General features: G+C 45.4%; 2 protein-coding genes across 2 annotated transcripts in view; one reads left to right on the forward strand and one right to left on the reverse strand.

Moving 5' to 3' along the window:
* Positions 1-27,329, forward strand: part of DNAH1 (dynein axonemal heavy chain 1) — a 125,875-nt gene that overhangs the window by 63,437 nt on the left and 35,109 nt on the right. The window contains exons 36-54 of the mRNA XM_032791392.2: positions 994-1,171; positions 1,824-2,018; positions 2,728-2,847; positions 3,546-3,704; positions 4,020-4,124; positions 5,813-5,953; positions 6,488-6,648; positions 7,566-7,723; positions 7,920-8,093; positions 8,458-8,496; positions 9,835-10,013; positions 10,859-11,089; positions 12,614-12,810; positions 14,166-14,301; positions 14,669-14,877; positions 15,558-15,729; positions 16,137-16,328; positions 17,682-17,792; positions 20,687-20,872. Coding sequence (XP_032647283.1) covers positions 994-1,171; positions 1,824-2,018; positions 2,728-2,847; positions 3,546-3,704; positions 4,020-4,124; positions 5,813-5,953; positions 6,488-6,648; positions 7,566-7,723; positions 7,920-8,093; positions 8,458-8,496; positions 9,835-10,013; positions 10,859-11,089; positions 12,614-12,810; positions 14,166-14,301; positions 14,669-14,877; positions 15,558-15,729; positions 16,137-16,328; positions 17,682-17,792; positions 20,687-20,872 — 3,043 coding nt within the window. The remainder of the gene's footprint in view (positions 1-993; positions 1,172-1,823; positions 2,019-2,727; positions 2,848-3,545; positions 3,705-4,019; positions 4,125-5,812; positions 5,954-6,487; positions 6,649-7,565; positions 7,724-7,919; positions 8,094-8,457; positions 8,497-9,834; positions 10,014-10,858; positions 11,090-12,613; positions 12,811-14,165; positions 14,302-14,668; positions 14,878-15,557; positions 15,730-16,136; positions 16,329-17,681; positions 17,793-20,686; positions 20,873-27,329) is intronic.
* LOC142047836 (HAUS augmin-like complex subunit 3) lies at positions 23,884-27,194 on the reverse strand. Its single transcript, XM_075072946.1, has 4 exons — positions 25,953-27,194; positions 25,306-25,742; positions 24,401-24,617; positions 23,884-24,099 (listed from the first exon to the last, which is right to left on the reverse strand). Exons 1-4 carry the CDS (start codon positions 27,192-27,194, stop codon positions 23,884-23,886), a joined length of 2,112 nt encoding a protein of 703 aa, XP_074929047.1.

Here is a 27,329-nt window from a genome sequence, read left to right on the forward strand (position 1 = left end):
GGGCTTCTAAATGTTCCTCTCTGAGACTGGCTCAGAAGGGCTTGGTGGATAGATGGAGATTCACATGCTATAATGTAAGATCCACTTGCATTATTGTAGTGCTTCCTGTCATACCAGCCAGATGCTTAGGAGCAAAGTTAAAGAACGTGTGTTCCAGAAAACTATGAAAACCAATAAAAAAAAAAAACCTCTGAGAAAAGCAAAAGCAAATAAATTTCTCATACTATACCCTGAAGCTCACTAGCTCTGGGCTCCAGTGAATCTTTACTGAAGGATATTTCTATAGTATATTCCAGTTAAGCTTGACAGCTTATTTACGATGTGGTTCCTGCCCAAGGGCAGCACATAGACACATCAGCGTGACAAAAAATACAGTCTCCATATAAAACACATTTAGAGACATAAATCTATCTCTTTTAATCAGCTGGGCTTCAGACTAGTCTGTTTTCTTTTGATCTCGGTAACAATGGCCATGAACATCTGTGGTGCTATATAAATAACAAGAATTATTTAATAATGGGAGTGCAATTGAGAATCTGAGCAACAATTGCACTGTAGACATTCACGTACAGATTAAATCCTAGACGCCAACATCCATCACTTTCTCCTCCACTATCCCACTCATCACCAGCAGCACCACTGGCATTGTATGGACGCATTATTAGTGTCTATGTTGTGCTATGTACATAGGAGCAACAGGAATCGGGATCTTCACTCACAGAGTGGAGTAGGTTTCCTAAAAAGGTTATGCTAAAAAGATGTGCAGATTCTAGAGATTTACTGGGGAAGGAGAGAGACATCTTTATCTGCTCACTTTAATAAACTTGCGAGGAATTCAGATACACAATCTATGAACCCAGAGTGAAATCCCGCTCCAGGGAAGTTGGTGGAAATTTTGCCATTGATTTCAACAGGGTCAGAATTTTGCTTGGAGATAGATATAAAGAAATCAACTGTTACAGCTTCTCTTGCCTCTTTCCTCCCATGTTACAGGACAGATGGGATTCTTTCATCACTCATTCGGGTGGGAGCAATCGCCAGTGATACAAATAAGAAATGGTATGTGTTTGATGGGCCAGTCGATGCGGTCTGGATTGAGAATATGAACACCGTGCTGGATGATAATAAGAAGCTGTGTCTTAGCTCTGGAGAAATCATTAAGCTAACAGAGGTGATTAACCTCTCTTCTCTTGCTGTCCTGTTTCTCTCTCCTCTCTAGTTGTTCACTCCTCTGTTCACTTGCTGTAACTTGGTGCAGAATTGCCTTTGTATTTCCAGTTAACATTATGTACAGGACGGATTCCTGCAGAGATTACCATCTGTATAGCAGTAATAGCTAAGAGCCCTCATCATGAACCAGGACTCCAGTGTGCTAGGTGCAGTACAGACAGAGAACAAGGTGGCCCCTGCTCTAAAGAGCTGACAAGCTACATTTGGTTCTTTCTGTTTGACTGCAGTATATGCGCCATATTTCTGCAGACAGGCACTGAGCCTCAGATTTTCAAAGGAGGGTTAGGCCAAATGCTACTGACATTCAAGGGGTGTTGGGAATTCTAACTTCTTTTGCTTCTTTGACAATCCCAGCTTAAGTCTGAGTCCACTGAGGTGAAAATCCCAGGGAACCCCAGCATTCACTTTACTCCCCTACGGCATTACCTGCTTCCCTCCCAACACCAGAGGCAAAGAACTGCATTATTAGAGCCAATTCCTTTGAGCTGGATAGGTGACATTATCGCTGAGCCATGCTGAAAGATCCTAGGAGCCTGTCTTTCCTAAGGCTGAGCTATGCTGACAGATCCTTGTTTTCCATCCATGATTTTCAGATGATGACCATGATGTTTGAAGTACAGGACCTGGCTGTTGCCTCCCCTGCCACAGTCTCCCGGTGCGGCATGGTTTACCTGGAGCCCAGCCTCTTGGGGCTCAAGCCCTTCACTGGGTGCTGGCTGAGGAAAATTCCAGACATCATGAAGCCTTTCTCAGAGCAGTTAACATCCCTCTTCAGCAGATTTCTAGAGGTGAGCTCCTGTCAAGTTCCAGATCTGTCCCAGTCTGTCTGACAGACCTAGCTTTAGGATGTCAGTTGCTCAGAATCGGTTGGGTTAGTTTTAGAGTAGTCTGTCCTTCTAAAGCTCTAAGATTTTAGCCGCATCTAAGATTAAATGCCTAAATGATTAAATACTGCCAGTACCCAGAGTGAATCTGCTGGTCTTAATAACTTATGTAGTCACTAATCCATATAGATGTGACTTCTTCAAACTGGCCCAAAGGACTGTGTGTTTTTTTATAATCAGCATGGCAAATTCTTTCCTGCAGTAACTCTGTTTCCTTCTGTGGAGTTATTCCACAGAGGGACATAGCTCTGAATTGTAAAACTGAGCCTTGCTATTTCCATCATTTTGATGGAGAACAACAGAGCACTGTCAGAAATATTTTAAAAGCTATTTATCAGCAATGATGGCAAAAAGAGCAGGACTGTTGCTGTATTATAATCTATTCAGTATTAAATAGAAGAGGTTTACTCAGACTCTCTCCTCGGCCTCCATTCTTTGGCTGAAGCTAACGGTTTTTGGGGCACAGCTTGAAATAGCAGAATTTTCAGCTGTGACCTCCCTGATAAATGTAACATGCAGTGAGAAAAGGGGAAACTGAAGCCCTAGGAGGTAAATAAACTCTTGAAAGGAAGATGACACAGGAGTAGAGCTGTGTCGTGCCTGATCCTTGCAGGAGTCCATCAGCTTTGTCCGGAGTTCAGTGAAAGAGATAATTGCCTCAACAGACAGTAACCTGACGATGAGCCTTCTCAAACTATTGGAGTGCTTCTTTGAACCTTTCATTCCCATTGAGGTAGGAATTTTTGTATCATCTGTTTGTTGGTATTGCTGCTCATGGCAGCAGAGCGTTAAACTGCTGAGTGTAGGAGGAACACACAGCTACCACCTGTGCACATTACAGGATGGAAATTACAGGGAAACAATATGTTCTATGCATAGTGCTGGAGGGAGCTTGGTCAGTTACTCTGAAGCTCATCTACATACAGCATTGCCCTGACTCATGCTGAATGCATGGTTATGTTGAGGACTATCTGCAATACGCCAGAGAAGGATAACTCTAGCTCTGTACACAATAGAGGATTATACTATAAAGCAAGAGGATAGTCTGCTAACTACAACAGCAGCACTATAATTATAGTGCTGGATGAAACAGGTTGCACATTTATATTTAGGAATACACCCGGGATGGTAGTTCCTTTGTATTGATATTGAAGGAGACAGGCATTAAAATCCACAGGCCAAATTCTGCTCTCATTGACAATAACAAAAATCCAAAGTAACAATGGAGCTTCTCCAGATTTACACCAATGTAACTGAGAGCAGAATTTGGCTCAGAGTCTGTAATGAATGGATTCATCTAAGAATCATTCAGAAAAGCAGTAAATAAACTAAATGGAGGCATCAAGATTTTCATTGAGGTGCACATGTTTAACCCCAGTCCAATTGAACTGTGTGTAAGGATTAAATTTGTGCTACTTATTGGATATTCAGGGAATTAGGAAGGTTCCCCGTGAGAAGGCTGACCGACTTGGAGAACTGATTGAACCCTGGTTCATGTTCTCCTTGATCTGGAGTGTGGGTGCAACTGGAGATGCCCAAAGCCGTGTGGCCTTCAGCTTGTGGTTGAGAGAGAAGATGGCAAGCGAACAGGTAAGTGGATGTAAAAGTAATATTAGCTCATGATGGTAGCACCTGGTGACAGGAGTAACAGAGCTCCCTGAATTTCCAGTAGACTTGTGTAAGGGTCCCTCACGGGGTATTATCTACAGGGGGGAAACTTCAAGCTTCATCAGAACAGCTGCATCAAAACCTCTAGGAAAGAGGATAGAGAGAGATAAGCCATATGGACTGGACAGAATTTCATTTCTGAAAAGTAATGTTCTCCATATTAGCCTGGTTCCTGTTGATCAGTTGATCTGGACCAGAACCAGGTGTGACATTCATGCTCTGCTTTATTCCCCACAGATCCAGTTACTTTTCCCAGAGGAGGGGCTGGTTTATGATTATAAACTGGATGATGCTGGGCTCAGCAATCCCGAGGAAGATATAGATGAAGATGTTGTCAAGGAGGTAGAGACTTTACCCACCTCTAACTTGTGGATTAAAAAGCTGAGCAATTCATCAAACTAAAGAATAGAAGGGAGGGACCAGCAGCTAAGGCTAAAGTACTGCACACACAGTAAAATCTACTCACCAGGGGTGAGCAGGAGCCTTGCCATACTGGGTGGAGATGTCTAAAGAGAAGTTGAACGTTGTGTTTAAAAAAAGGTTTCTTACCCTTGTGATTGTGAAGTAGGTCTTCCAAATGCAAGTCTGCAGACAGTTGCAGTGCCTCTGCCATTGCTTAGGGCTTTCCCCATGTTGGGAAATGTCCAAAGTCTGGTCAATTTCACTGATGTTATTCAGAAGGCTGGAAGGGAGGGAGAGAGAAGTAAAAATAAGAGGATTCGTGTCAGTTTCATGGTGCTGGTGCTTGGGATAGCCATGAGCAAACTGAATATGAGACCTCAATGTGATGCAGCTGTGAAAAAGGCTAATATTATTTTGGAGTTTAACAGGAGAGTTGTATGTAAGACACAGGAGGTAACTGTCCTGCTCTAATCGGCGCTGCTGAAGCTCCAGCTGGAGCACTATGTCCAATTCTGGGCACCACAATTTAGAAAGGATGTGGACAAATTGAAGAGAGTTTAGAGGAAAGCAACAAAATGTTTAGAAAACTTGATCTGTGAGGAAAGGTTAAAAAAACCATGCATATTTAGTCTTGATAAAAGAAGACTGAGACCTGATAATAGTCTTCCAGTATGTTGAGGATGGTGATCAATTTTTCTCCGTATTCACTGAAGGTAGGACAAGAAGTAATGGACATAATCTGCAGCAAGAGTGAGTTAGGTTAGATATTTGGAAAACCTTTCTAATTATAAGGGTAGGTTAGCTCTGGAATAAGCTTCCAAAGAGAGGTCATGGAGTCTCCATGATTGGAAGCTTTTAAAAACAAGTTGGACAAACACCTGTCTGGGATGGTGAAGGTTGACATGGTATAGTCACAGCTCAGGGGGCTGGACTTGATGACTTCTTTAGGTCCCTTCCAGCCCTGCATTTTTCTGGTTCTCTGAGCAGTGGCAGAGGCAGCATGGGAGCTATTTGCACTGGGGAAAGACCTCAGAAATGGAATCTGGAGGAGGATTCTCTGAGCCTCACTGGTGGACCCATTCCCTAATCTTTGGGCTGGCCTTGAGTTAGTAGATTTTGGCATCTGGCTTTTTTCAAGTGGGATGGTAATTCATTTCATGCACACACACAGCCTCTCTGCCCCATACATTTCAGGTGAACACAGGAGTGGAGACTGCAACAAACAGAGAGAAAGGTCTTCCTCCTTTTTAGTCAGATCTGTTTTCCCCCTTACGATTTAGGTCTCTGTCTAATGGTACCATCTGTTCTTCAGTTATCTCAAATGTTCTGTCAACATTTGAACCAAGTTTTTGGAAAGGATTCAAGAGTGAGTTACTTTGGGGGCAACAATCTCTAACCCTCAGGCTGCCCTTAGTCCATAGTAAAAGTGTCAGCCGCTTTGAGGGACAATAATATATAGAGAGATATTGTAGAGAGGAGAGCAAGGGACCAGGAATCAGGTCACCTAAGAAATCCATTCCTATTCTTTACAAAGAGCTTTGAAGAAGAAAAGCACAATGTAAGTGCTGACTCTTATTATCACCATTTTACAGACAGTTGCTTCTTCCAGTAATAACTCTGTCTTTCAGGTGGGCTGGGTGAATTGGATGGATTCCACTGCACAGTTCACCATAGTTCCTGACACAAGCTTCTGTGACATTATAATCCCCACAATGAATACTGTCCAGATGGCCCACCTGCTGGAAATGCTGCTCACCAATCGAAAACCAGTATGTGTCTTGACCTTGCCTTTGCTTTTGGATATAACCTTTGTCTCTTTGGCTGTGGTCTCATTTTCTATATAGTGATAGGTGCCTTAGAAATACCTAATGTAGTTAAATTCTCCCCCTGCTGCAGACATTCATTCCTGTAGTTGGACGTGGTACTTGGCTTACAAGCATCATTATTCTTTTTCCTCAGCAACTGAGCTGATGCTAACTTTACATAGATAGACCGAGGCAGTGCAGATGCCGGATTCAGCCTCACTTGCTCTAATAGGTCGACCAATCATCATCCAAGATTTCCCTGCTCTCTAGGGCTCCCTCCCCTACTTCTCCAGTTCAGTTCTTTCCATTGTGAGAGAGATCTGTTATCTTGATCTGCCTCCGTAATGAAGAGAGTAAACTTTTTGTCCTTGACTGATTTTGGTAGGAGTCTGTGTTGTCCCATCTGAGACAGTGAAAGCAAACCAGTAGACAAATGGTTATTCTATCTACCCGGGTTTACACTGCAGTGATGACTGCCTTTCCTTTTTCTCATTGCAGGTTCTCTGTGTTGGTCCAACTGGCACTGGGAAGACTCTTACGATTTCAGACAAGCTTTTGAAGAACTTGCCTCTAGAATACATCACCCACTTTCTCACATTTTCTGCTCGCACCTCAGCCAACCAAACCCAGGACCTCATTGATAGCAAACTGGATAAAAGGCAAAACTCTTGTGCTAGCGAAGGCAGCACTCCTATCATTGATATACCTCTCTGTTAATACCTTTTGTCCTTCGGTTCCATCCCGAGCACTGAAAGGACACAGTCCAAATGTAACTCTGGTTGAGGGAAATAAAGGGCACTCCAATCCTAACTCTGGATCAGGGAGAGCTAGAAACATTGGATGCAATGGCCAATAAAAGACAGTAGTAAGAGTCTGTTGATGTTGCACCATTCCTTGTTATCCTTTAAATGCTACACAATTTGGCCTAACTAGCAGCGATCATTCCCGAAATCCGGATCCTTTATCTTCAAGCAAACTGGTGAGGGGAGGAAATGTTAGCTATTGCATGCCAAGAATCATTCAGCATGGGCTAGCAGCATTAATTCTTAACCCCAAAGAGGCTTGCTTCACCCTTCACCATTCACAATTTGGTTTGATGCATCCAGTGATCGATCGTGTGAAGCCCATATAAGACATTCTCTCTGATTCACTTCAAGTTCTCCTGTCTGACAATATAACATTTAGGGGTATATTTTGCTACTTGAGATATGCAGGTGACTCCCATCATCATTAATGGGTCACAATGCATTCATCAAGGAGAGCAAACAGACTGATGGGATCAAATTCTGGTCGGTCTTACACCACTGCAACTATACGGGCTTCATTGGGATTGCACAGGTGTAACTTGAGACAGAATTCTGAAATAACCAGAGGACTTCACCTGAACACTGTGTTGTACCTTTTCGGGAGATAGCGGGGTTGGAATGCAGATCCACAGAAGGGGGGTGAATCCATAGACAGCTTATGCAGCGGGTCCTTTGGACTGGGTTGTGTCAGGAGTGCTTTGGTGATAGAAGTATTGGGCTGTGTTCCCTTCAGCCATCTCCATTCTCACATACTTTCTCCATCCTTGCAGGAGAAAGGGAGTGTTTGGTCCTCCTCTTGGCAAGTACTTCATATTTTTCATTGATGACCTAAATATGCCGGCACTGGAGACCTATGGTGCTCAGCCACCCATTGAGCTGCTTCGGCAGTGGATGGACCACCAGGGCTGGTACGACAGGAAACAGATTGGTATGATCCAGGTTCTTTGCCTAACACTGTTTATATTCTCTAGGGTTGGCATGCTGACTAATTAGGCTAATTCAGAGTAACCAGCCTCCAGTGTATATACATAGCTAGCGAGTGAGACGTAGGATTCATAGAAAACATTTCTGGTTTAGGCTTGGCATGCAGCTACACCATTACTGTTCTCTGGATTATTTCCCAGGTACCTTTAAGAATCTGGTGGATATTAACTTCGTCTGTGCCATGGGGCCCCCAGGCGGAGGAAGGAATGCCATCACGGCACGGCTCACCCGTCATTTCAACTATCTTTCCTTTACGGAGATGGAGGACAGCAGCAAGAAGAAAATTTTCTCCACCATTCTTGGCAGCTGGATGGGTAAATTCTGAGAACACAAAGCTTTTCCTCTTCACTTCTCAAGTCTCTGCCCATCTACATCCCCCCTTGGTTAAGAATTAAACTAATGAGGGGATTAAGAAATGCTGGAATCTGGAATGGAAAGTGTTTCGGAGAAACTATCATTTGACTCTGAGCACCGGGGTAAATTGGCACATTTTCATCATGTTCAGTGGAGATGTGCCAATTTACCATCATAGAGAATCTGGCCCTGAAAAGTGTACATAAAATTTGACATAGCCTAGTCCTCTTAAAAAGGATTTTCTGTGTGTTGGACAAAGTGCTGTGGGTATTATCTATCTTTGCCATAGAAAACAATCTTTGTTTTTCTTCCTTGATTTTCTAGCTGGACTCCTTGGAGACAGAAGTTTCAGAGATCCAGTCCGTAAGTAAGAGTGACTGAACACAAACCATACATTGTGAATAGGACAGGGCTCACGGAGTGCTGAGAAGGATTCTAAAACTATGAGTTACCTGTATCTTTCAGTAGACTCAGACATTTGCCCAGATGACTGGGCAAGATGTGTTGCATGATCTCTGCAGTTGGCTTCAGACTTTGTAGAAGAAGCAGGGGTTTCTTTTATTCTCCAACAGCTGTAGCCTGTGAACAGCTGAGCAGTGAGTACTGGAATCTGCAAAGGTGCTGTAGCCATCCAGGGAAAAGATTTTCAGAATAGAACAAGTCACTTAGAATTTATTTCATTTTGTGTTGTAGTCTCGTCATCATTTGTCCATTTCTAGTTGCCTTTTATTCCCATCCATGGGCCTGAGCTGGGTGGTTTGGGACCAAGGTGTGAATTTAAGGTCACATCCACAGAGCTGAGCATCTGAGTGTAAACATTGGAAAGGAGTATGAACAGCAAGCTGTAACCAAGGGCCAGAGCTGAGATTTCTGGGCACCCGTGCAGGGATTCTAAGCAATGACAGGAGATGTTCGCTCCTAGGTATGAACTTGGGGCCATAGCGAGGTCTGTGGATGTGAGTCAAAGGTACAAGCAATGAATTTGGCCATGTTTGGTGGGATCTTAGTCAGCATCATAAAAAGTGGGCATGATTATAGGGTGTGACAGGGCTGTTACAAAGCTATTTTTTTAATAAGAAACTGGATTAGGATAAAAAATGTTTTGGTAACTGGCATACTTTTAATGCTGCCATTCACCACCCTCATAGGAAATCTTTCCTTGAGGACCCCATGTTAATTGAGTTTAATGTGTGACAAATGTATCCCAGAAACCCAAGATGGCATAGTGCTCATTAGGCACCCCCCTATTCCCTTATTCATGACATCTCCTATTACTTTCTACTCTCTTTTCTTTAATCCAGCCCCGCACATAAGATACTTTTTTGTACATGTTCAGTCTTTACAGATGCTTCTGAGTGTGACCTTTGTACTGCAGCTGCTGCTTAGTAGGTCAGGGTTGCCTCCTTGGTAGGACAGGATTGATACTTCGCTACTGAGCTCACGTGTGTGGACTAGTTGGACAAAGTCTGGCTATGACTGGTGAAGAGTCTCCCCTTGAGTATAGGTCAACATTGAGCCCATTGGCTTCAGATTTAACAAGTATGGCAAGCTGAGGAGATGGCCAGAGGCTCAGGCAAGGTCCACAACGAGTGTTACAGAACAATAGCAATAGTGGCATCAGTGTCAGTCTGCCTGTCTATTGTGCTTGAATTCTGTCAGTCCTTCACATCCCAGAAATGCCGCTGCCTTCTGTTCCTGCAGCTGGAGCCCCTGGAGTCGAGCACTTGAATGAGCCCCTTGTCGATGCCACCATTCGTGTGTATTCAACCATCACGTCCCAACTGTTGCCTACTCCAGCAAAGTCGCACTATACCTTTAATCTGAGGGACCTCTCCAAAGTTTTCCAGGGGATGCTCATGGCCGAAGCCTGCAAAATTGAAGTGAGTCCTCCCACCATTTTATTTCACATCATTCTGTACTGCCTGGGGAATTCCAGATCTCATTGCACACAGGTCAAGGTTCAAAAAGGGACATAGAAAGGGAAGAAGCTGCCAGAGGCCTTACATTATTAGTAGGGGCTGTTGCATTTTCCGGGTTATTCAGACTTGTACATTTTGACACTACCCAAGTGTAATAAATGCACAGAAGTACCCTATTTGTTGTGTCTTTTTGCACAATTCTAAATATGAAATCACATGTAAACTGGAATGGATGCTGCTAGTGGAGTTCCAACACCCAGGATGCTGTCTTGGGTCAGTTTCCTTTGGGGGGAAAAGACAGTTTACCTAGGGATATTGTGGGTTCTCCACCACTTGAGGTCTTTAAATCAAGAGTGAATGTCCTTCTAAACAATATGCTGTAGCAAGATATGGACTTAGTACAGGAATTGCTGGCAGAAGTTCTTTGACCTGTATTCTGCAAGGCGGGTTAGATTATCATAATGGGTCTTTCTGGTCTTAATCTCAGACCTGGTGAAAATAGTAATAAAGGAAGAATTAAAATATAATAAGAGATCACGGATTGAACTCTAACAATGTGCATTTTAAAGTTACCCCGGCCTGGGGAAGAATAGCACAGATATTTATTGCAGTGTTAATTAACTCCTCTGTAAAGCACATGCTTTAGCATGGAATGCTGCTAAGAAAGGGGTTTAGAGGTGTCCTTCCAAATTCTTCTTTTTCTAACTGAGAGTTAGAAAATGACCACATGTTCTGGAGGTAACCTAGCAATCCTGCAGGAGGGACTCATAGCCTAATGGACATATCTCACTGGGATTCTCTGCCAGGACAAACTGCACCTGCTCAGGCTCTGGTATCATGAGAGTTGCCGCGTGTTCCGCGACCGCCTGGTTAATGATGAGGACCGCAACTGGTTTGATGATCTGATGAAGAGCATGATGGCAGAGTGGGACACCACCTTTGAGGAGGTTATCCCCTATCAGCCCATTCTGTTTGGGGATTTCATGATGCCTGGTGCTGATGTCAAAATATATGAACTAATTGATGACCAGGAAAAGGTAGGATGCTTTTGATTTCTCTCCATTTTTATGACTTCCTTTTCTTTGTATCACTCCTGTTGAACAAGCTGATACAAGCTATGGGTCTTCTCTAGCTGAGTGTTTAGAATGTGTCTCCTGCCCAGTGTTAACATTGCTGGGCTATGTTGAGGTGGTTAGGATATGATCCCATACCCAGTGCCAGCCATGTAATGCTCTACAAAGTCAGGCTAGCCTCTAAATGCATGATGGACAAAATATGAAAACCTGAATGGAATTGAACTAGGAAGTGATGTCTTTCTAAATTCCCCTACTTCTTCTCGTGTTTGGGCAGGTAATAATGATCCTGCAAAGAGCAACAGGCAACCTTCTGTGCCAACCCTCCTAACCTGAGTGCAATACTCAGAACTGGAGGATGGAATTGACTAGGAGGAATCTCAGCTTTATGTTCAATAGAACAGTGCTAGCCAGTAAGATCTTTACAACTGACTTTTACAAGTAATTATCATTACTGCAGGATTCCCTGTTGGAGGAGAGTAGTACTAGTAGGACCAGCTCCAGGGGTCTGGCCGCCCCAAGCAGCCAAAAAAAAAAAAAAGACCTGTGGCAAATCAGCGGGAGGTCCTTCGCTCCGAGCTGGAGTGAGGGACCCTCCGCCGAATTGCCGCCGAATACATGAAAGTACGGTCCCTCTCCAGAATTGCTGTTTGATAAGCTGGTGCCTGGAGCTGGCCCTGAGTACTACTGTGGTAATGTTAATAAACAAAAGGTAAAATTATAAAGATTTTATTGATAAGCAATGTAGTTTGCACTCACTACTGGAAAGAAATAATATCATCACCTCTCATCTCATGATTGCCAAATGAAGTACATTCATTAATTAATTCAGCCTCCTCTCTGGTAGGTAAATGTACCCATGCCCATCTTATGGATGGACAAAATACACAGTGAGGCCCAGATCCATAAAAGTATTTAGACTTCTAATTTCCATTGATTTCAAAGGTGCGAGAGATTAAGTTACTTGCCCAAGTTCCCACTGTGAATCCATGGCAGAACTGAGAGTAGAACCCATAAAATATTAACCCCAGGTCCATTGCCTTAACCTCTGGGCAACACTGTTGAAGACAACCCTGATGGAATTGGCACAAGATACTGTTTAAATAATCATGTGGGTGAGACGTTTTGGCTAGGGAGGTTAAACTCAATATAGTATTTCCTCTTTTCTGAAGGGGTGGATTCAGGTGAGTCTTTGTCTGGTTTATTTCTCTTTTTCAGCAGCTACTCTTTCCATCTTGAGTCCAGAAAATGAGACCCATGTGGCCTCTAATAGACCACTCCATGGCCTAGTCAGCAGGAGATGATTAGATGTAGTGCTGGTGGCGCCTTCTTGAAGTGAGCACCACATCAGGTGTACGTTATTTCCACCTACATGTGGTTCCCAAGGATCATTTCTGCCTTGAGGGGCTAGACTTTCCCTTGGATTTCCTCTGGGAAGCTGCTGTGCTTGCCATGGCGTTGTTTTTACCTGTCTCTGTTTGCCTGAAGCTTATGCGTGTGATTGAGGAGTACATGGAGGAGTACAATCAGATCAACACCACCAAGATGAAGCTGGTGCTCTTTATGGATGCTATGCAGCACATCTGCCGGATCAGCCGGATCCTTCGTCAGGCGCTGGGGAATGCTCTCCTCCTGGGCGTTGGAGGAAGTGGAAGGGAGTCTCTCACCAGACTGGCATCTCACATGTAAGAAAAAAGACGTCTGTACAGCTAGCACTGCGCAGCTGTGCCAGGGCTGCCTTTCTATGAATTTCATAGTCTGTTAATTAATACCCATAGCCGCTATGGTAGTGCTAGCTCTCAACACCTCCCATTCTGTCCCATGAGAAAAACACCAAAGACCAATCCAGCCCAGCGGCCTAGTGGTGTGCTCTACACAACAGTATGAAACACACAGGTTCAATTCCTGGTCTCTCTCCAATGCCAGCAGGAGCTCTGGACAGCAGGAAGGCAATGGCATAAGTTACAAAGTAGTAACCCCTTAGTAAGGCATGGTATTGGCAGGCTGTGAAAGCAATACCAAGCCATCCTTCAGAGCCAGGGGCTGAGAGTTATGGATCTTGAGAACAGAGAGGTGTAAACTTGGGGGGAAAGGGTCCTGGGGACTGATGAATATAGAGAACAGCTCAACAAAAATACACACATCGGTATTTCTAAGGCAGGGGTGGACAAAGTACGACCCAGGGGCCACATCCAGCCCTCTAGACATCTTAATCCAGCCCTCAAGCTTCTGCTGGGGAGCAGGGTCGGGGGCTTGCCCTGCTCCATGTGGCTCCCAGAAGCAGCAGCATGTCCCCTCTCCAGCTCCTACACATAGGGGCAGCCAGGGGGCTCCACACGCTGCCCCCGTCCTAATTGCCGCTCCTGCAGCTCCCATTGGCCGGGAACCACAGCCAATGGGAGCTGCAAGGATGAGGCCTGCAGACGGGGCCGCACCTCCGTGTAGGAGCTGGAGGGGGGACATGCCACTGTGTCTGGGAGCTGCTTGAGGTAAGTGTCTCCCAGAGCCTGCACTCCTGACCCACTCCCATGCTCCAACCCCCTGCCCAAGCCCTGATCCCCCTCCCGCCCTCCAAACCCCTCAGTCTCAGCCCGGAGCACCCTCCTGCACCCCCAATCCCTCATGCCAACCCCACCCCAGAGCCCGCACCCCCAACCAAAGCCATCACCCCCCTGCTCCCCAACCCCCAATGTTGTGAGCATTCATGGCCCACCATACAATTTCCATACCCAGATGTGGCCTTTGGGCCAAAAAGTTTGCCCATCCCTGTTCTAAGGGGAATGGACTAATCCTCTTGCAGGGTAAATGCAAATTTTATTCCAACCCTCCCTTTCGTTTATCTCTGATTGCACTACAGTACCATGCTCCTAGTGAAATGTGCATAAGGATAGCAACATGCTCATCATTAGGAGGGATAAGAAAACATATGCAATATGTTCCATTTCACATAAAAAAATCCTGGAGTGGTTGGAGTCTCTTATGAAAGAAACGGAGTCCTGTTTAGAGCATGATTTTTACTTTGAGTCTCTCTCCCCTTTAGGGCCGATTATGAATGTTTCCAGATTGAACTTTCCAAAAACTATGGGATGGCAGAGTGGCGAGAAGATGTCAAGAAAATCATGCTGAAGGCTGGCCTGCAGAGACTGCCCATTACCTTTCTATTCACGGACTCACAGGTACCAGAGTGTTATCAGAGTGAAACGGCTGAAAAAGGAGGCATGTCTCTCAGCACTAGTTCCTTCTGGTTCCAAGGTCATATTTCAGAATTTCACCATGGATTGTGAGCTCTGCCAGATGGTTCTACATCCTCAGGAAATGATTGAACATTGTGTTGTAAATGTTGATACGTGCCATAAATGTTGATACATGCCCTGCATTGTAGCACACTCTGCTGGAAGCCAGTCAGCTTTGCAAGGGATCTCCTATCATGGAAGCGGAGATATTTGACGGGGGTGGGGGGAGGGGGAGGGAGGTGATTTTATATGATGTCTGGACAACCAGCTCTGTTATTACCACGGACACTATTTTTATTCTTCCATCTAGATTAAAAGCGAGTCTTTCCTGGAGGATATCAACAATGTGTTGAACTCTGGAGACATTCCCAATCTGTATGCCCCGGATGAGCAAGATCAGATCATGACTACTATGAAGCCCATCGTTCAGGACCTAGGGCAGCAGCCCACCAAGGCCAACCTGATGGCAGCATATACAGGACTAGTTCGCAGTAATATCCATATGGTCCTTTGCATGAGGTATGAGCCCTCCCAGCCTATGAGTCAAATCGTGAAATGATGTTAAGGACCATAGAGCTGCCTAGACTAAGCACAAAGCCTCCTCTCCACTCGTGCACAATTAACCCTTTTGTTCAGGGTAATAATGTCTCTAAATAACACACTAATCCATCTGGGGCTCAGTTCCACCACACCTACTCACATAAGTAGTACTTTATCCATTGATTTCAATGGGGCTACTTGAGGAGTAAGGTACTGTGCCACATGGTAAGGATAGCAGGATTGGGGCTACAATAACTTGCTCCGGATAGACTTAACATCAGTTTTACTTCTCAGATACCATCTTATAGGGCTGAATATTCCTGTACTGTTATACTTCAGTAGCCCTCTGACAATCAAAGGAGGTGGATTTCCCTGAATACACACAATAAACCTTCCAAAAAGATACCTATCACTATAGCCATTCCTGCCAAGGGGCCGGTAGTAACCGTAGAGCACTGTATGGGGTGATCTCACTCCTACTTCCTTTCTCCCCTCACAATTCATCCTATAATAGACTCCCTTGCTACCTGCATCACCTCCTCCTTACGCTGTAGGTATATAGTATGCATTTAAGTGAGAGTCGGTATTTCACCCAGCTCTTTGGAACCTATCATAATGTTCTCCCTTCTGTCCCCCTCAACCCAATCCTTGCTGCCTAGCCCTATTGGAGAAGTCTTCCGTGCACGGCTGAGACAGTTCCCCTCTCTAGTGAACTGCTGTACTATTGACTGGTTTAATGAGTGGCCTTCAGAAGCCCTGCAGTGTGTTGCATCTTCCTTTTTGCAAGAGATGCCAGACCTTGAAGCCACCTCTGAAGTTATAGATGGAATGGTAAGTGACATCCTTAAAATATAAGGCAGAGATCCTGTGTATTCAACATGTATTTGTGCTGAATGATTGTTAGATTCAAGCGATGCAGAACGCATGTAAAAAGTCCTCATTTATCTTGTCATGGAGAAATATTTTCTGGTGGCCTGAGTGAAATCAGGAACTAACTTTGTTACGGTTGGAGATGGTCATCTCCTCTCCTTTTCTTATACTTCTGTGCTATTGTGGCCTTCAGATGGGACTGCTTGGCCTTTCTTTCTCATTGTGGTCCAATTGTATATAAGGGAATAGTAGTTTGGTTACTTTTGTGCTCCTCTCCAAGTCTTGTGCCACTTACTTCAATTTTGCTGATGCATGTACCCTATATAGGACACTTCTAATAGAAGGTCGTCTTTCCCTGCTCCTTGTAGATTCAGGTGTGTGTAGCAATCCACCAGAGTGTAGCAGTGAAGTGCAAAGTATACCTGGCGGAGTTGGCCAGACACAATTATGTCACTCCCAAGAGCTACCTGGAGCTCCTTGACATTTTCACAGCCCTGATCGGGAAAAAGAAACAAGAGCTGAACACAGCAAAGAAGAGGATGAAGAGTGGTTTGGACAAGGTTGGTTCCTCAGAATCAGGGGAGCTTTAATTTAATTGGTGTACTCTTTACAACTAAAGCTCCTGCAGTGATATCCTCCACCCCGCAAGCTGCCACACTGCTGTTTACTCATAGTTATGCAATGAGAGAAAACATCTATATCTAGCTCATGCTAATATAGTGTGGGGCTTTTTCCCCCTCCTCTAGTGGCTAGTCCCCATAGAGGTTATATGAGCCTACTATAGCCACTAAGCTGGTTCTTCAGCTCAGGTAGTAGGGGCTCATGTTTTTAGATCCAGAGGCCCCTGGGTTCAATTCTATCTGCCAGTGACCCATCTAGGATGCATACAAGGGTGTGTGTTAAGGCTTAGAGTTGGTTCTGAATTACCTGGACTGAAAACAGAACTTGAATGACTGTGGGACACAAATGTGCCTTTTGAGAACCCCGAGCCATATTACAGGGGTCATGGCTGTGTAGCACATGGGCAGTAGCTGCCAGAGGCATTCTGCCTAGAGAGGAAAGCAGCCTCCGCTGTTGCTGGGAGGACTGCATGTAGCTGTGGCAACTACTTAACCTTTGCTAACACGTGGTGTATTCTCCCCTGGCCATGTAACCCCTCTGTGAGTGTTTAATACTGTGGGTGCCCTTACCTTGCTCATGTGGAGTGCAAGCACATCCATTCTGGCTATGCTTACTTTGTGTGCAAAGGACAAAAGAAGAACATAAAAGGGGCTTTCCTTTCCCATTCACTCTCTGTGCAGCTGTTTGGGGTAGCTAGTATCTAGCCCTGTGTCCTCCTGCCCTGCCACTGTGTGTATAAACTTTGTACAATCCTGGAGCAGATTCTGAGCTTTCACGAGCACATGCTTGTCCTGTAGGCTTGAAAATAGGATCAGCATTTGGACTAGAAACATCCCCCACCACAGCTTCAGCTCATTGCTACTGCTCCTGAGAGCAATACTGCTTGCAAGGTGGGAAATTTTTGCCAAATTTTCATTAGGGCCCTTTCACATAAGTTGTGTACCTGCGCAACAGACAGTTGCTCACACAAATGTTCATAGTGCCACACAGATGTGAATATGTGCAGCAGGACCGCACCCATTTTGCAAGCAGCACTAGATGCCTAGAGCTGAAAATGTGACCCATCCATCAGATACTGTTAAGTTATTTCACAATAAGATTTTTAATTAAAAAGGGCATTCGCGAGCCCCCTCCAAGCACCCACTCATTGTCAGACACCATGCAGCCAATTCCATCCCTGGGGGCAGTATTCCTGACCTTCACTTCACCTTCTCAAAATCTATGGCATTGTATTACCTTGGCATTCACTGAACACGGTACCTAAGGGACTGAATTTCTCTCGCTTCCTCTAGCTATTGCGAACAGCAGAAGATGTAGCAAAGATGCAGGAAGAGCTAGAATCAGCACGTCCCCTTCTGGCAGAGGCAGCCAAAGACACACTGGCAACCATGGAACAAATAAAGGTACAGGATGCTTATATAGAAACATAGCCTTTCCCCAGCAAATGGTGCAGAGGACACAGAAGAAGTTAGGTGGGATATTTTACACTTTAAAAGCAGATTCTTCTCCTTTCTCCCTCCCCACTCCCTGTAACATGGTGTAATTGACATGGCAAGCTGTGCAAAAGAACCTACTGTATGGAGTCATCGATTCTAAGGCCAGAAGGGACTATTGTGATCATGTAGTCTGAACTTCTATATAGCACAGGCCAGAGAACTTCCCCACAATAATTCTTAGAGCAGAGCTTTTAGAAAAACATCCCGTCTTCATTTCAAAATTCCTACCACCTTTGGTAGATTGTTTCAGTGATTAATTACTCTCACCATTAAAAATGTACACATTATTTCCAGTCTGAGTTTGTCTAGCTTCAACTTCCAGCCATTGGATCACATTAGACCTTTCTCTGCTAGATGGAAAAGCCCATTTTTAAATATTTGTTCCCCATGTATGTACTTACAGACTGTGATCAAGTCACCCCTTAACATTCTCTTTGTTAAGATAAATAGATTGAGCTCCTGGAGTCTATCACTATAAAGCAGGTTTTCTAATCCTTTAATCATTCTTGTGGCTCTTCTCTGAACCCTATCCAATTTATCAGCAGCCTTCTTGAATTGTGGGCTCCAGAACTGATACAATACAGAGGTAAAATAACCTCTCTGCTCGTACTCGAGATTCCCCTATTTATGCATCCCAGAATCACATTAACTCTTTTGACCACAGCATCATACAGGGAGCTCATGTTCAGCTGATTATCCACCACAACCCCCAATCTTTTTCAGAGTCACTGCTTCCCACGATAGAATCTATCATCCTGTAAATATGGCCTACTGTCTTTGTTCCTACATTTACATTTAGCTGTATTAAAATGCATATTGTTTATTTGTACCCAAGTAATCTAGATATCTCTGGATCAGTGACCTGTCCTCTTCACTATTAATACTTTCCCAATTTTTGTGTCATCTGCAAACTTTATCACTAGGATATTACTATTTTCTTCCAGGTCATTGATAAAGAAGTTAAACAACATAAGGCCAAGAATTGATCCCTGTGGGACTCCATTAGAAACAGACCTGTCAATGCCTGTTCCCCATTTACAGTTACATTTTGAGACCTATCAGTTAGCCAGTTTTTAATCCATTTAATGTGTGCTGTATTAATTTTGTATCATTCTAGTTTTTTAATCAAAATGTCATGCAGTACCAAGTCAAACACCTTACAGAAGTCTAAGTATATTACATCAATACTGTTACTCTTCTCAACCAAACTTCTAATCTCATCCAAAAAAGATAAAGTTAATTTGACAGGATCTATTTTCCATAAACCCCTGTTAATTTGCATTAATTATATTACCCTCCTTTAGTTCTTTGTTAATCGATTCCTGTATCAGCCACTTCATAATTTTGCCTGGGATCAATGTCAGGCTCACAGGCATATAACTACCCAGGTCATCCTGTTTATCCTTTTTAAAAATTGGCACAATATTAACTTTCTTCTAGTCTTCTGGAAATCCCCCAGTGCGCCAAGACTTACTGAAAATCACCATTAATAGTCCAGCAAGCTCCTCGGTCAGCTCTTTTAAAATTCTTGGATACAAGTTATCTGGACCTACTGATTTAAAAATGTTTATCTTTAGTAAGCTCTGTTTAATATCCTCCAGAGCATGTAGTAGAATGGAAAGAGTGTTATCGCCATATGATGAGACTGCATCATCTGTTTTTCCCCAAATACAGATAGAAATATTGATTGAACACTTCTGCCTTTTCTGCATTATTACTGATAATTCTCCCATTTCCATCTAGTAATGATCCAATACCATTAGCAGGATTCTTTTTGTTCCTTTTAAAAATATCCTTTATTAATTGAATGTGTATTGTCGGGCACAGTCAGCCATTTGAGCATTCTACCAGTGCATTCCCAAGTGCTTGGTACAGAGCATATAAAGTGTTTTTTCCCTTAACCATGTGTAACCAATACCATGCTGAGTCAGGCACTTTACAGTTAGAAGCCTTGAAATTCACAGTTGTCCTCTGCTGGAGGGCCGCACTGATGCTGAGCTCTGTAATTGTGGCTCTCCCTTTCTTTGAGAGAGACAAGTGCTCCTCACGTGGCTGTGTCCCATTTTGCCTAAGGCTATACCCAGCAAGATATGGTAAATCAGCCTGATCACTTCTAATAAGCTGCTCAAGTTTGCAAACAAGCCTAGATCTATAGTGGCCCTGTGAGACAGACATTTTCAATCTATTTATTTTCTCCACACCTCTTCCTTTAATTGATCCACTCATAAGAAGAGCCCTGTTTCCACTGCATTTCCCCTCTTGGACTTCCCAAGTGTTTTTTTAAACCATGCAAGACTGAAGCTGTTAAAAAGCCTAGGTACAGTCAGAAAAGTGACTTAAAAAAGAAGCACCTTGTTACTCAGAGCTGTCACTTAGGTGAATCCCAATTCATGTCTGCTCACTGCGCTGCCAAAAATAAACATTTACTGCAGTTTATGCCTTCAGAGCGAATGCAGCAACTATGGAAGAGGGAGCTAGAGTCTCTTCCGGCTCATCTATCAACAGAGCAGTGACAAATGTCAGCTGAAAAATCTGTACTGCTAGTAGCAATGCACAAACTAGAATAGACTCCCATGCTGACATTCAGATCCCGGTATGAGTCTGTGATGCTTGAGTAGGACAATGCATCTTGTACCCTGTGCAGATTTCATCAGGCATCAATGACAGACACACACACACAGTAGTGGGAAACGCTGGATGTTGTCAATGAAAACAAGGCCCTGAGCCAAGCACCACAGGTGCATCGGTTCAGGCCTTTGGAAAATGGTGCCCTTGTTCTGAGTCTGTGTCTGGCACTGCAGGTGGACACGGCCGTGGCAGAGGAGACTCGAAATGCTGTGCAGGCCGAAGAGATGAAAGCCAAAGTGAAAGCTCAGACAGCCCAGGCCATTGCAGACGATGCCCAGAAGGATCTAGCCGAAGCTCTCCCTGCACTGGATGCTGCTCTAGCCAGCCTAAGAAATCTTAACAAAAATGATGTCACAGAGGTAATAGAAGGTGGAGGGATTAATGCTTTTTGTGAGTGTGTCCTTCTTGTGCAGCCCTCTCTGAATCGTTGTGTCATTGAGTACCCCAGGCACTATATTATGGAGCAAGGCTGCATCATAGCTGTAAAGGACACCAGCAGGAGAATCTGCAATCTCATTTCTCAAGCCAGGACTGGGTTCTAGCATTCAGGATTCCTGGTCCTTTAAAAAAACAACCTTAAATTACATTTTTGTAGAGCCTTACCGTGCTGAGACGCCAAGCGGCTTCACAGTAATGTTTACTAACGTGAATCCATATCATTAGACAAGATGGGCCAGGGGAATAACAATGGGTAGGGCCCTACCAAATTTACAGTCCATTTTGGTCAACTTCACTGTGGTAGGATTTTAAAAGTCATAGATTTCATGACTTCAGCTATTTAAATCTGAAGTGTCACAGTGTTTCATAGATTCTATTAAACAGCTATTTAAATCTGAAGTGTCACAGTGTTTCATAGATTCTATTAAACAGCTATTTAAATCTGAAGTGTCACAGTGTTTCATAGATTCTATTAAACAGCTATTTAAATCTGAAGTGTCACAGTGTTTCATAGATTCTATTAAACACTGAAGTCATGAAATCTATGACTTTTAAAATCCTACCACAGTGAAGTTGACCAAAATGGACTGTAAATTTGGTAGGGCCCTACCCATTGTTATTCCCCTGGCCCATCTTGTCTAATGATATGGATTCACGTTAGTAAACATTACTGTGAAGCCGCTTGGCGTCTCAGCACGGTAAGGCTCTACAAAAATGTAATTTAAGGTTGTTTTTTTAAAGGACCAGGAATCCTGAATGCTAGAACCCAGTGTTGTAATTGTAGGGGTCCTGACCCAAAAGGGAGTTGTGGGCGGGTCATAAAGGTTATTGTAGGAGGGGTTGCAGTACTGCTACCCTTACTTCTGCTGGCCAGGAGCTCAGCTCTGAAGGCAGAGCTGCCACCAGCAGCAGCACAGAAGTAAGGTTGCCATGGTATGGTATTGCCCATCCTTCTGGACGGCTGCCTGCAGAACTGGGCCCTCAGTCAGCAGCCACCACTTTCTGACCACCCAGCTCTGAAGGCAGCAGCATAGAGGTAAGAGTGGTATGGAAAAATATTTCCACCCTTCTGTGCTGCTACTCTCCTCTTCAGCCACCCAGCTCTGAAGGCAGTGCAGAAGTAAGGGTGGCAATACCATGATCTCCCCCTACAACTTTCTCTTTTGGGTCAGGCTCCCCACTTTGAGAAATGCTGGTCTCCCCCATTAAGTTTGTATAGTATAGGGTAAAAGCAGACAAAAGACCAGATTTCACCGGGGGGGGATGCAGGGGGCCAGATTTCACAGTCCATGACGGATTTTTCAGGGCCGTGAATTTGGTAGGGCCTTAACAATGGGATTTGGAGCAGTCTCATTGAAGTCACCATTTCAAAACCAGCCCAGGCAAACAGTATCAAAGAGTTGGCTACCACGTGAAAGCATTTTAGTGGCTTTACAAAATGGATCTAAGTGAGCTAATGACATTAGGAACTGCACCAGCATCCACATAGAATCATAGGACTTTGGAAGGGATCTTGAAAAAAGTCATCTAGTTCAGGGCCGTGCACTCATGGCAGGACTAAGTATTATCTTGACCATCCCTGATATCTCTAACCATCATGACAAGCAGCAGCCCCTGACCCCCTAAGGCAAGAGATGAACAACCATATAGATTTGGCTACCTGTACACACCCAGGTGGTCTTTTATCAGCAGGGACAACTGGCTCCTAAATAGTCCAATTACTTGCACAGTCTAGATGCAGACTATTAAATAACAGCTTTAGTCAGTCCTCTCACTCTTAGCCAGTACATGCAGCTAGCTGGTCTGCCTTCAGTATTTTTAGGCTGTCTGTAGGACACCAGGGATGATGTGTTATTGTGACCCTGCCAACAGTCCACACCATCATGGTATAATAGGCTGGTCAGATCAGGTTTGGAGGTTTAATGGCAGAGCAGCTTAATGTAGCTTGCACTGCTGCTACAGGAGCTCTCTCTTCTATGGCCAGAGAGGACTTCAGTGTAGATGCAGGCTTGAGAGGCTGGACCTAAATATCTTTTTAAAAAAGGGAGTGAACAGAATTAGGGTGGTTTAATGGAATGCAATAAGTGTCTTTGCGTTAGAGTTAACCATGGAGAAAGGAGGCCTGTTCCTGATTTCAGTAGGTGAGCAGTGCCAAGCAAGCCCACCGTTAAAAAACCTCTGAGCTAAGCCACACATTTCAGCTCTGGAGCAGTACAGGAAGGAGGTCTTTAGCAGATGGCCTTGGGAAACAAAGGGAAATAAGCTCACCTTGAAACCACTGCTCCCCCTTTCCTTCACAGGGTTGAGTTTGGAGCAGCAGGGAAGATGAGACAGGTGAAACCAGGAAGGACAGAGACAAATGCACACATGCCCATGCCCCATGATTATAAATCAATATCATTAGGAAAAATACCATGAAACATGTCTTTATTTTTTACCTATCCACTGCTGCACCACTCACACCATCCTTCCAGCCAGCTCTAGCCCACCGCACTGGGTGAGGAGCGGAGAATTCCAGGCACTCACCTTTCCCCTGGTCTGCCCACACAGTTCACTCCCCTTCCTACCCGTCAGCCTCTGTGGGCATAATGCAGAGTTCAGTGAGGTTTCCCACTGTGAATCATGGAAGAGTGTTAACTTCTTTTCACAGTGGCCTGTGCACCATGAGAAACCCACCCACCCTCAGTGTGACAGATTGTATACATGGTAGGTGCAGGTTTCCACTCCAGTATCAACCCCAGCTACTAGCCTCATGGGGGGATTTGATCTTTTTACTGTGAGGAGGACAGGACAAAGTAATATGCAACTTATCAGCATAGCAAGGATCTCTGCGATTCTCCTCCCTTTGGGGCAAACACTTCCAGAACAGGCAGCAAAAATCTTCTCAATCTGCCCCCTTGGGTGCTGGGTGAAGTTGTTCCCTTGCTGAGCCCTAGGAGAAGGCTAAGGCCTGTTTCTCCAGCTGCTGCACCACCTCCCTCAGCCGGTTGGCATCATGGAAGAAGTGCACATAGAGATTGCGTTCCGTCCGCTGGAAGTGGGTCTGCAGGGATTTCTGTTTGGCCATGAGGTCACTCAGGAGGTCCATCAGCATTTGATAGAGTTTAGCCTGTGTAGCACAGAGTTGCTCCATAGGCTCAGCCAGCTCCTGCAGGGAAAGGGGAAAAATCGAAACAACCGTGTTGTGGAAGCGTAGGAAAGGAAAATCCTCCTGTCATTACATTAATGAATCATGGAGCTGAAGGACAAAGCAGCTCCACACCAGCCTATCAGGATCCCCTATAATCCAAAGGGGATGTTGCAAGTAAAATACAGATGCCTCTGCAACATGACCCATGGCTGCTGATTGGCTGGCAAGGTCACATGATTTTAGAAGGCTTCTAGAGACACCATGTGGAGAAGAAAAGCAAGTGATGACACCACCCCAGGGGTTGGGGGTCCTTGCACACCTGGGCATTCAGCAGTAGTTGATTGGAGTCACTATACATCATCTTATAGAGCATCTCATCATCAGACTCCAGCATGGGGAGCTGGGCTGGGGACACTGCAAGCTGCACCTCCAGCATCCTCTGCTCCTGGCGCAGGCGCGAGCCACGGCTAGCCAGCGTCTCATAGGTGCGGAAGAGTTGTTTCTCCTGGCCCTGCTTCTCCAGCATCTCCCAGAGCCTGAGAGAGGGGAAAAGACAACACAGAGTGAGAGCAGCAGCCAAAGCTAGGGAGCAATGATTCCCTTAGGGACTAGGTGGAGCTAGCGTCCCCACATCTCTGGGAGCCCATGGTCAATCCACTCCATTGTCTTGTCACTAACAGTAGTCCGCACCAGGTGCTTCATATACTTCAACTATCCAGTACCAGGTTATCTGCCCACAGAGGAAGTTTCTGTGTCAGCAAAGGGGTTCCAAATAGCTGTAGTACCTATTGGCTGGAGCACGGCTGAATATTTGCCCTTGTTGACGCATAGGGAGTGAGATGGGTGTGGAAGGTCCATGCTCTATCCCATGCTCCCAGCTCTGCATCTGTCTGGCTGAAATGTCTGGATCATTGGTGCTAGAGACTATTTTTGGTGCAAACCTCGCAGAGGTTTCATTTTGTAAGACTGGTAAGTCAAACAAGAAGCTTATCTACCCAGTTTCTGGCACTTCCCCTTGTATTATGAGAGGGAGAAAGGAAGCAATAGATTTGCCTTTTCTAGACTATTCATTATCTTCGATCCATCATACCTCCCTCTTCTCCATCTCTTTTCTAAAGATTTCTTCATATGGCAGCATCTCCAGGTGTCTAATAATTTATGACTTACTCCCCCACTGATGGGCATCTCGCCTCCTCCCCAGCTCCAAGGCAAAGCTATTTTTACCGTATAGTGGTGACATCACTGGGATCTATCAGAGTGCGTGGACAGATCTTGGTGTACAGGCTGGAATCCTCAAAGCAGGCGAGCCGCCCTTGTAGATTGGCACTGGCTTCCTGCAAGGCAGCTACCATCTTTTCCATACAGGTCCCCACTTGCTGCTGCTCCTTCTTCTCCAGCTTCAGGTGCAGCCCCAGCAGCTCCAGTCGGCTATGCTGGGCCATCAGCTGCCCCGCAACCTCTTCCTGCTTCAGGGTGGTATACCCAAGGTGAACTGCTTCCCTATCAAGCTCTGCACGCAGGACAGGCAAGTGAAGGAGGTGAGCAGTGGCCTGAAGGAGGGGCACAAGGTGTTGGGTTTGGGTCTGGTCTATGTCACTTTGGAGGGTGCACAGCTGCTCCTGGAAGGTGGCTATGCGAAGGCTGAGCTCATCCTCCACCATCTGCAAAGCAGAGCACAACCAAGAGACATGCACTCACAGATATGAGAGGTCTTCCTGAACTCTGCAGAAGCAGCCCTGGATGGAGCTTTTTCTCTCCTTGTAATATATACTGGCTCCTACCCACACCTAACTCAGAGGCTTTCCCACAGCCCACGTGCCACTGCTACTGGAAGGGTGGAGGACAGGAGCAGGGAGAGAGAAGACTCCTACCTTGTTCTCTTTGCTGCTCTTCAGGGCCCTCTCTACCCACTGCATTCCAGCCCAGATACCGTCAACTTCTGCTGAGGTGGTGATTAGCTCTTTCTGGCTGCAGATGTAAGCCAGTGCCATGCGTTCCAGCTCCTCCTGGTAGCTGCCTAGGCTCTCTAAGAGCTTGACTTCAGGACCCCCCATGCTCTCCAATAGCATTATGTGGGCAGCTTCTGCTAGTTCCTTCACCATTTCCTGGCAGCTGTCATGACCATATAGGGCTTCCACACCCGCAGCCTCTGCTTTGGAGCGGTTGTCCTCTTCTGGCAAGGATTTCTGGGGGAGCCCTGCCACTGTCTCCCTGACCAGCTCCTCCTGGGTCTCTACACCCACTTTGGGATCCACCTCACACTCATTGACACTCCCCATGTTTTCTGGCAGCATAGTCTGAGCTAACCCTGCTGGGGCTTGAGTATCCGGCTTTGCTTGGGAGCTTCCCTGTCTCTTCACTCTCTGTAAGCCTGTCCCCTCAGCATCTGGAGCCTGGGTGGAGCCTGGCAGTGCCTTCTGGATGAATGCCACTAAAGCCCTTGTGGCCAGCTCCTCCAGCTCCATGTAGTGGTCCAGATCTGCCTCAGACATCAGCACCAGAAGCCTCCCGTTCCCAGCTTCCCTGTACCACTCCGCCAGCTGGTTTGCTGCCTTGCAGACCTGGCTCAGAACACTGTTGGTTTGAGAGTTCTCCATCTCTAAGTCCAGCTGAGCCTTCCTCAGCACCCAGCCCACCTTCCTTTCCTTGTCTGCCAAGTGGCATAGCTCCTGTTTCAGGCTAGCTGCACGGATCTGGAGCTTGTTGCGCCGTCGCAGCTGACAGGCACTGTGGCTATGCAATGCCTGTGCCTCTCGCTCCAGTACCTCTAGGGGCAAAGCCTCATCCTCTGACATAGCCCCCTTCAGCTGCGGGCATTGGCGGCAGGTATGAAGCACCTGCTGTAGGGCTTCACCTTCCAGAATAGGCTTCCCTGAACTGAGCAGAGTCTGATAGGCTTCCACTTCCCCAGGACTCAGTACATTCTCCTCCCCCACGGTGTTACAGAACCACTCAAGGAACTGCTCTGTCTCGGGACAGTCAAAGAGCCAGTCAAAGTCCTTCTCGTGAAGGGCATCAGCCATGGGGTAGACAGTCTTCAGGGTCTCCACGAACTCTGCCCCTCTGTTGATCGTGTCCAGTAAGAAGCCCCTGGAGCGTCTCCGGGTGAACATGGCAAGAGTAGTTAATGCTGAAAAACAACAACAACAACAAACTATGGCATATTTCTGTTGTCCCCACCATGGAGGCCCAACACTCCCACAGCTCTGCTCAGCAGCCACCAGATCTACCCTGTGCAGCACTCTCTG

The sequence above is a fragment of the Chelonoidis abingdonii genome, chromosome 16 (assembly GCF_003597395.2).
Source record: "Chelonoidis abingdonii isolate Lonesome George chromosome 16, CheloAbing_2.0, whole genome shotgun sequence".
Classification (NCBI taxonomy): Eukaryota; Metazoa; Chordata; order Testudines; family Testudinidae; genus Chelonoidis; species Chelonoidis abingdonii.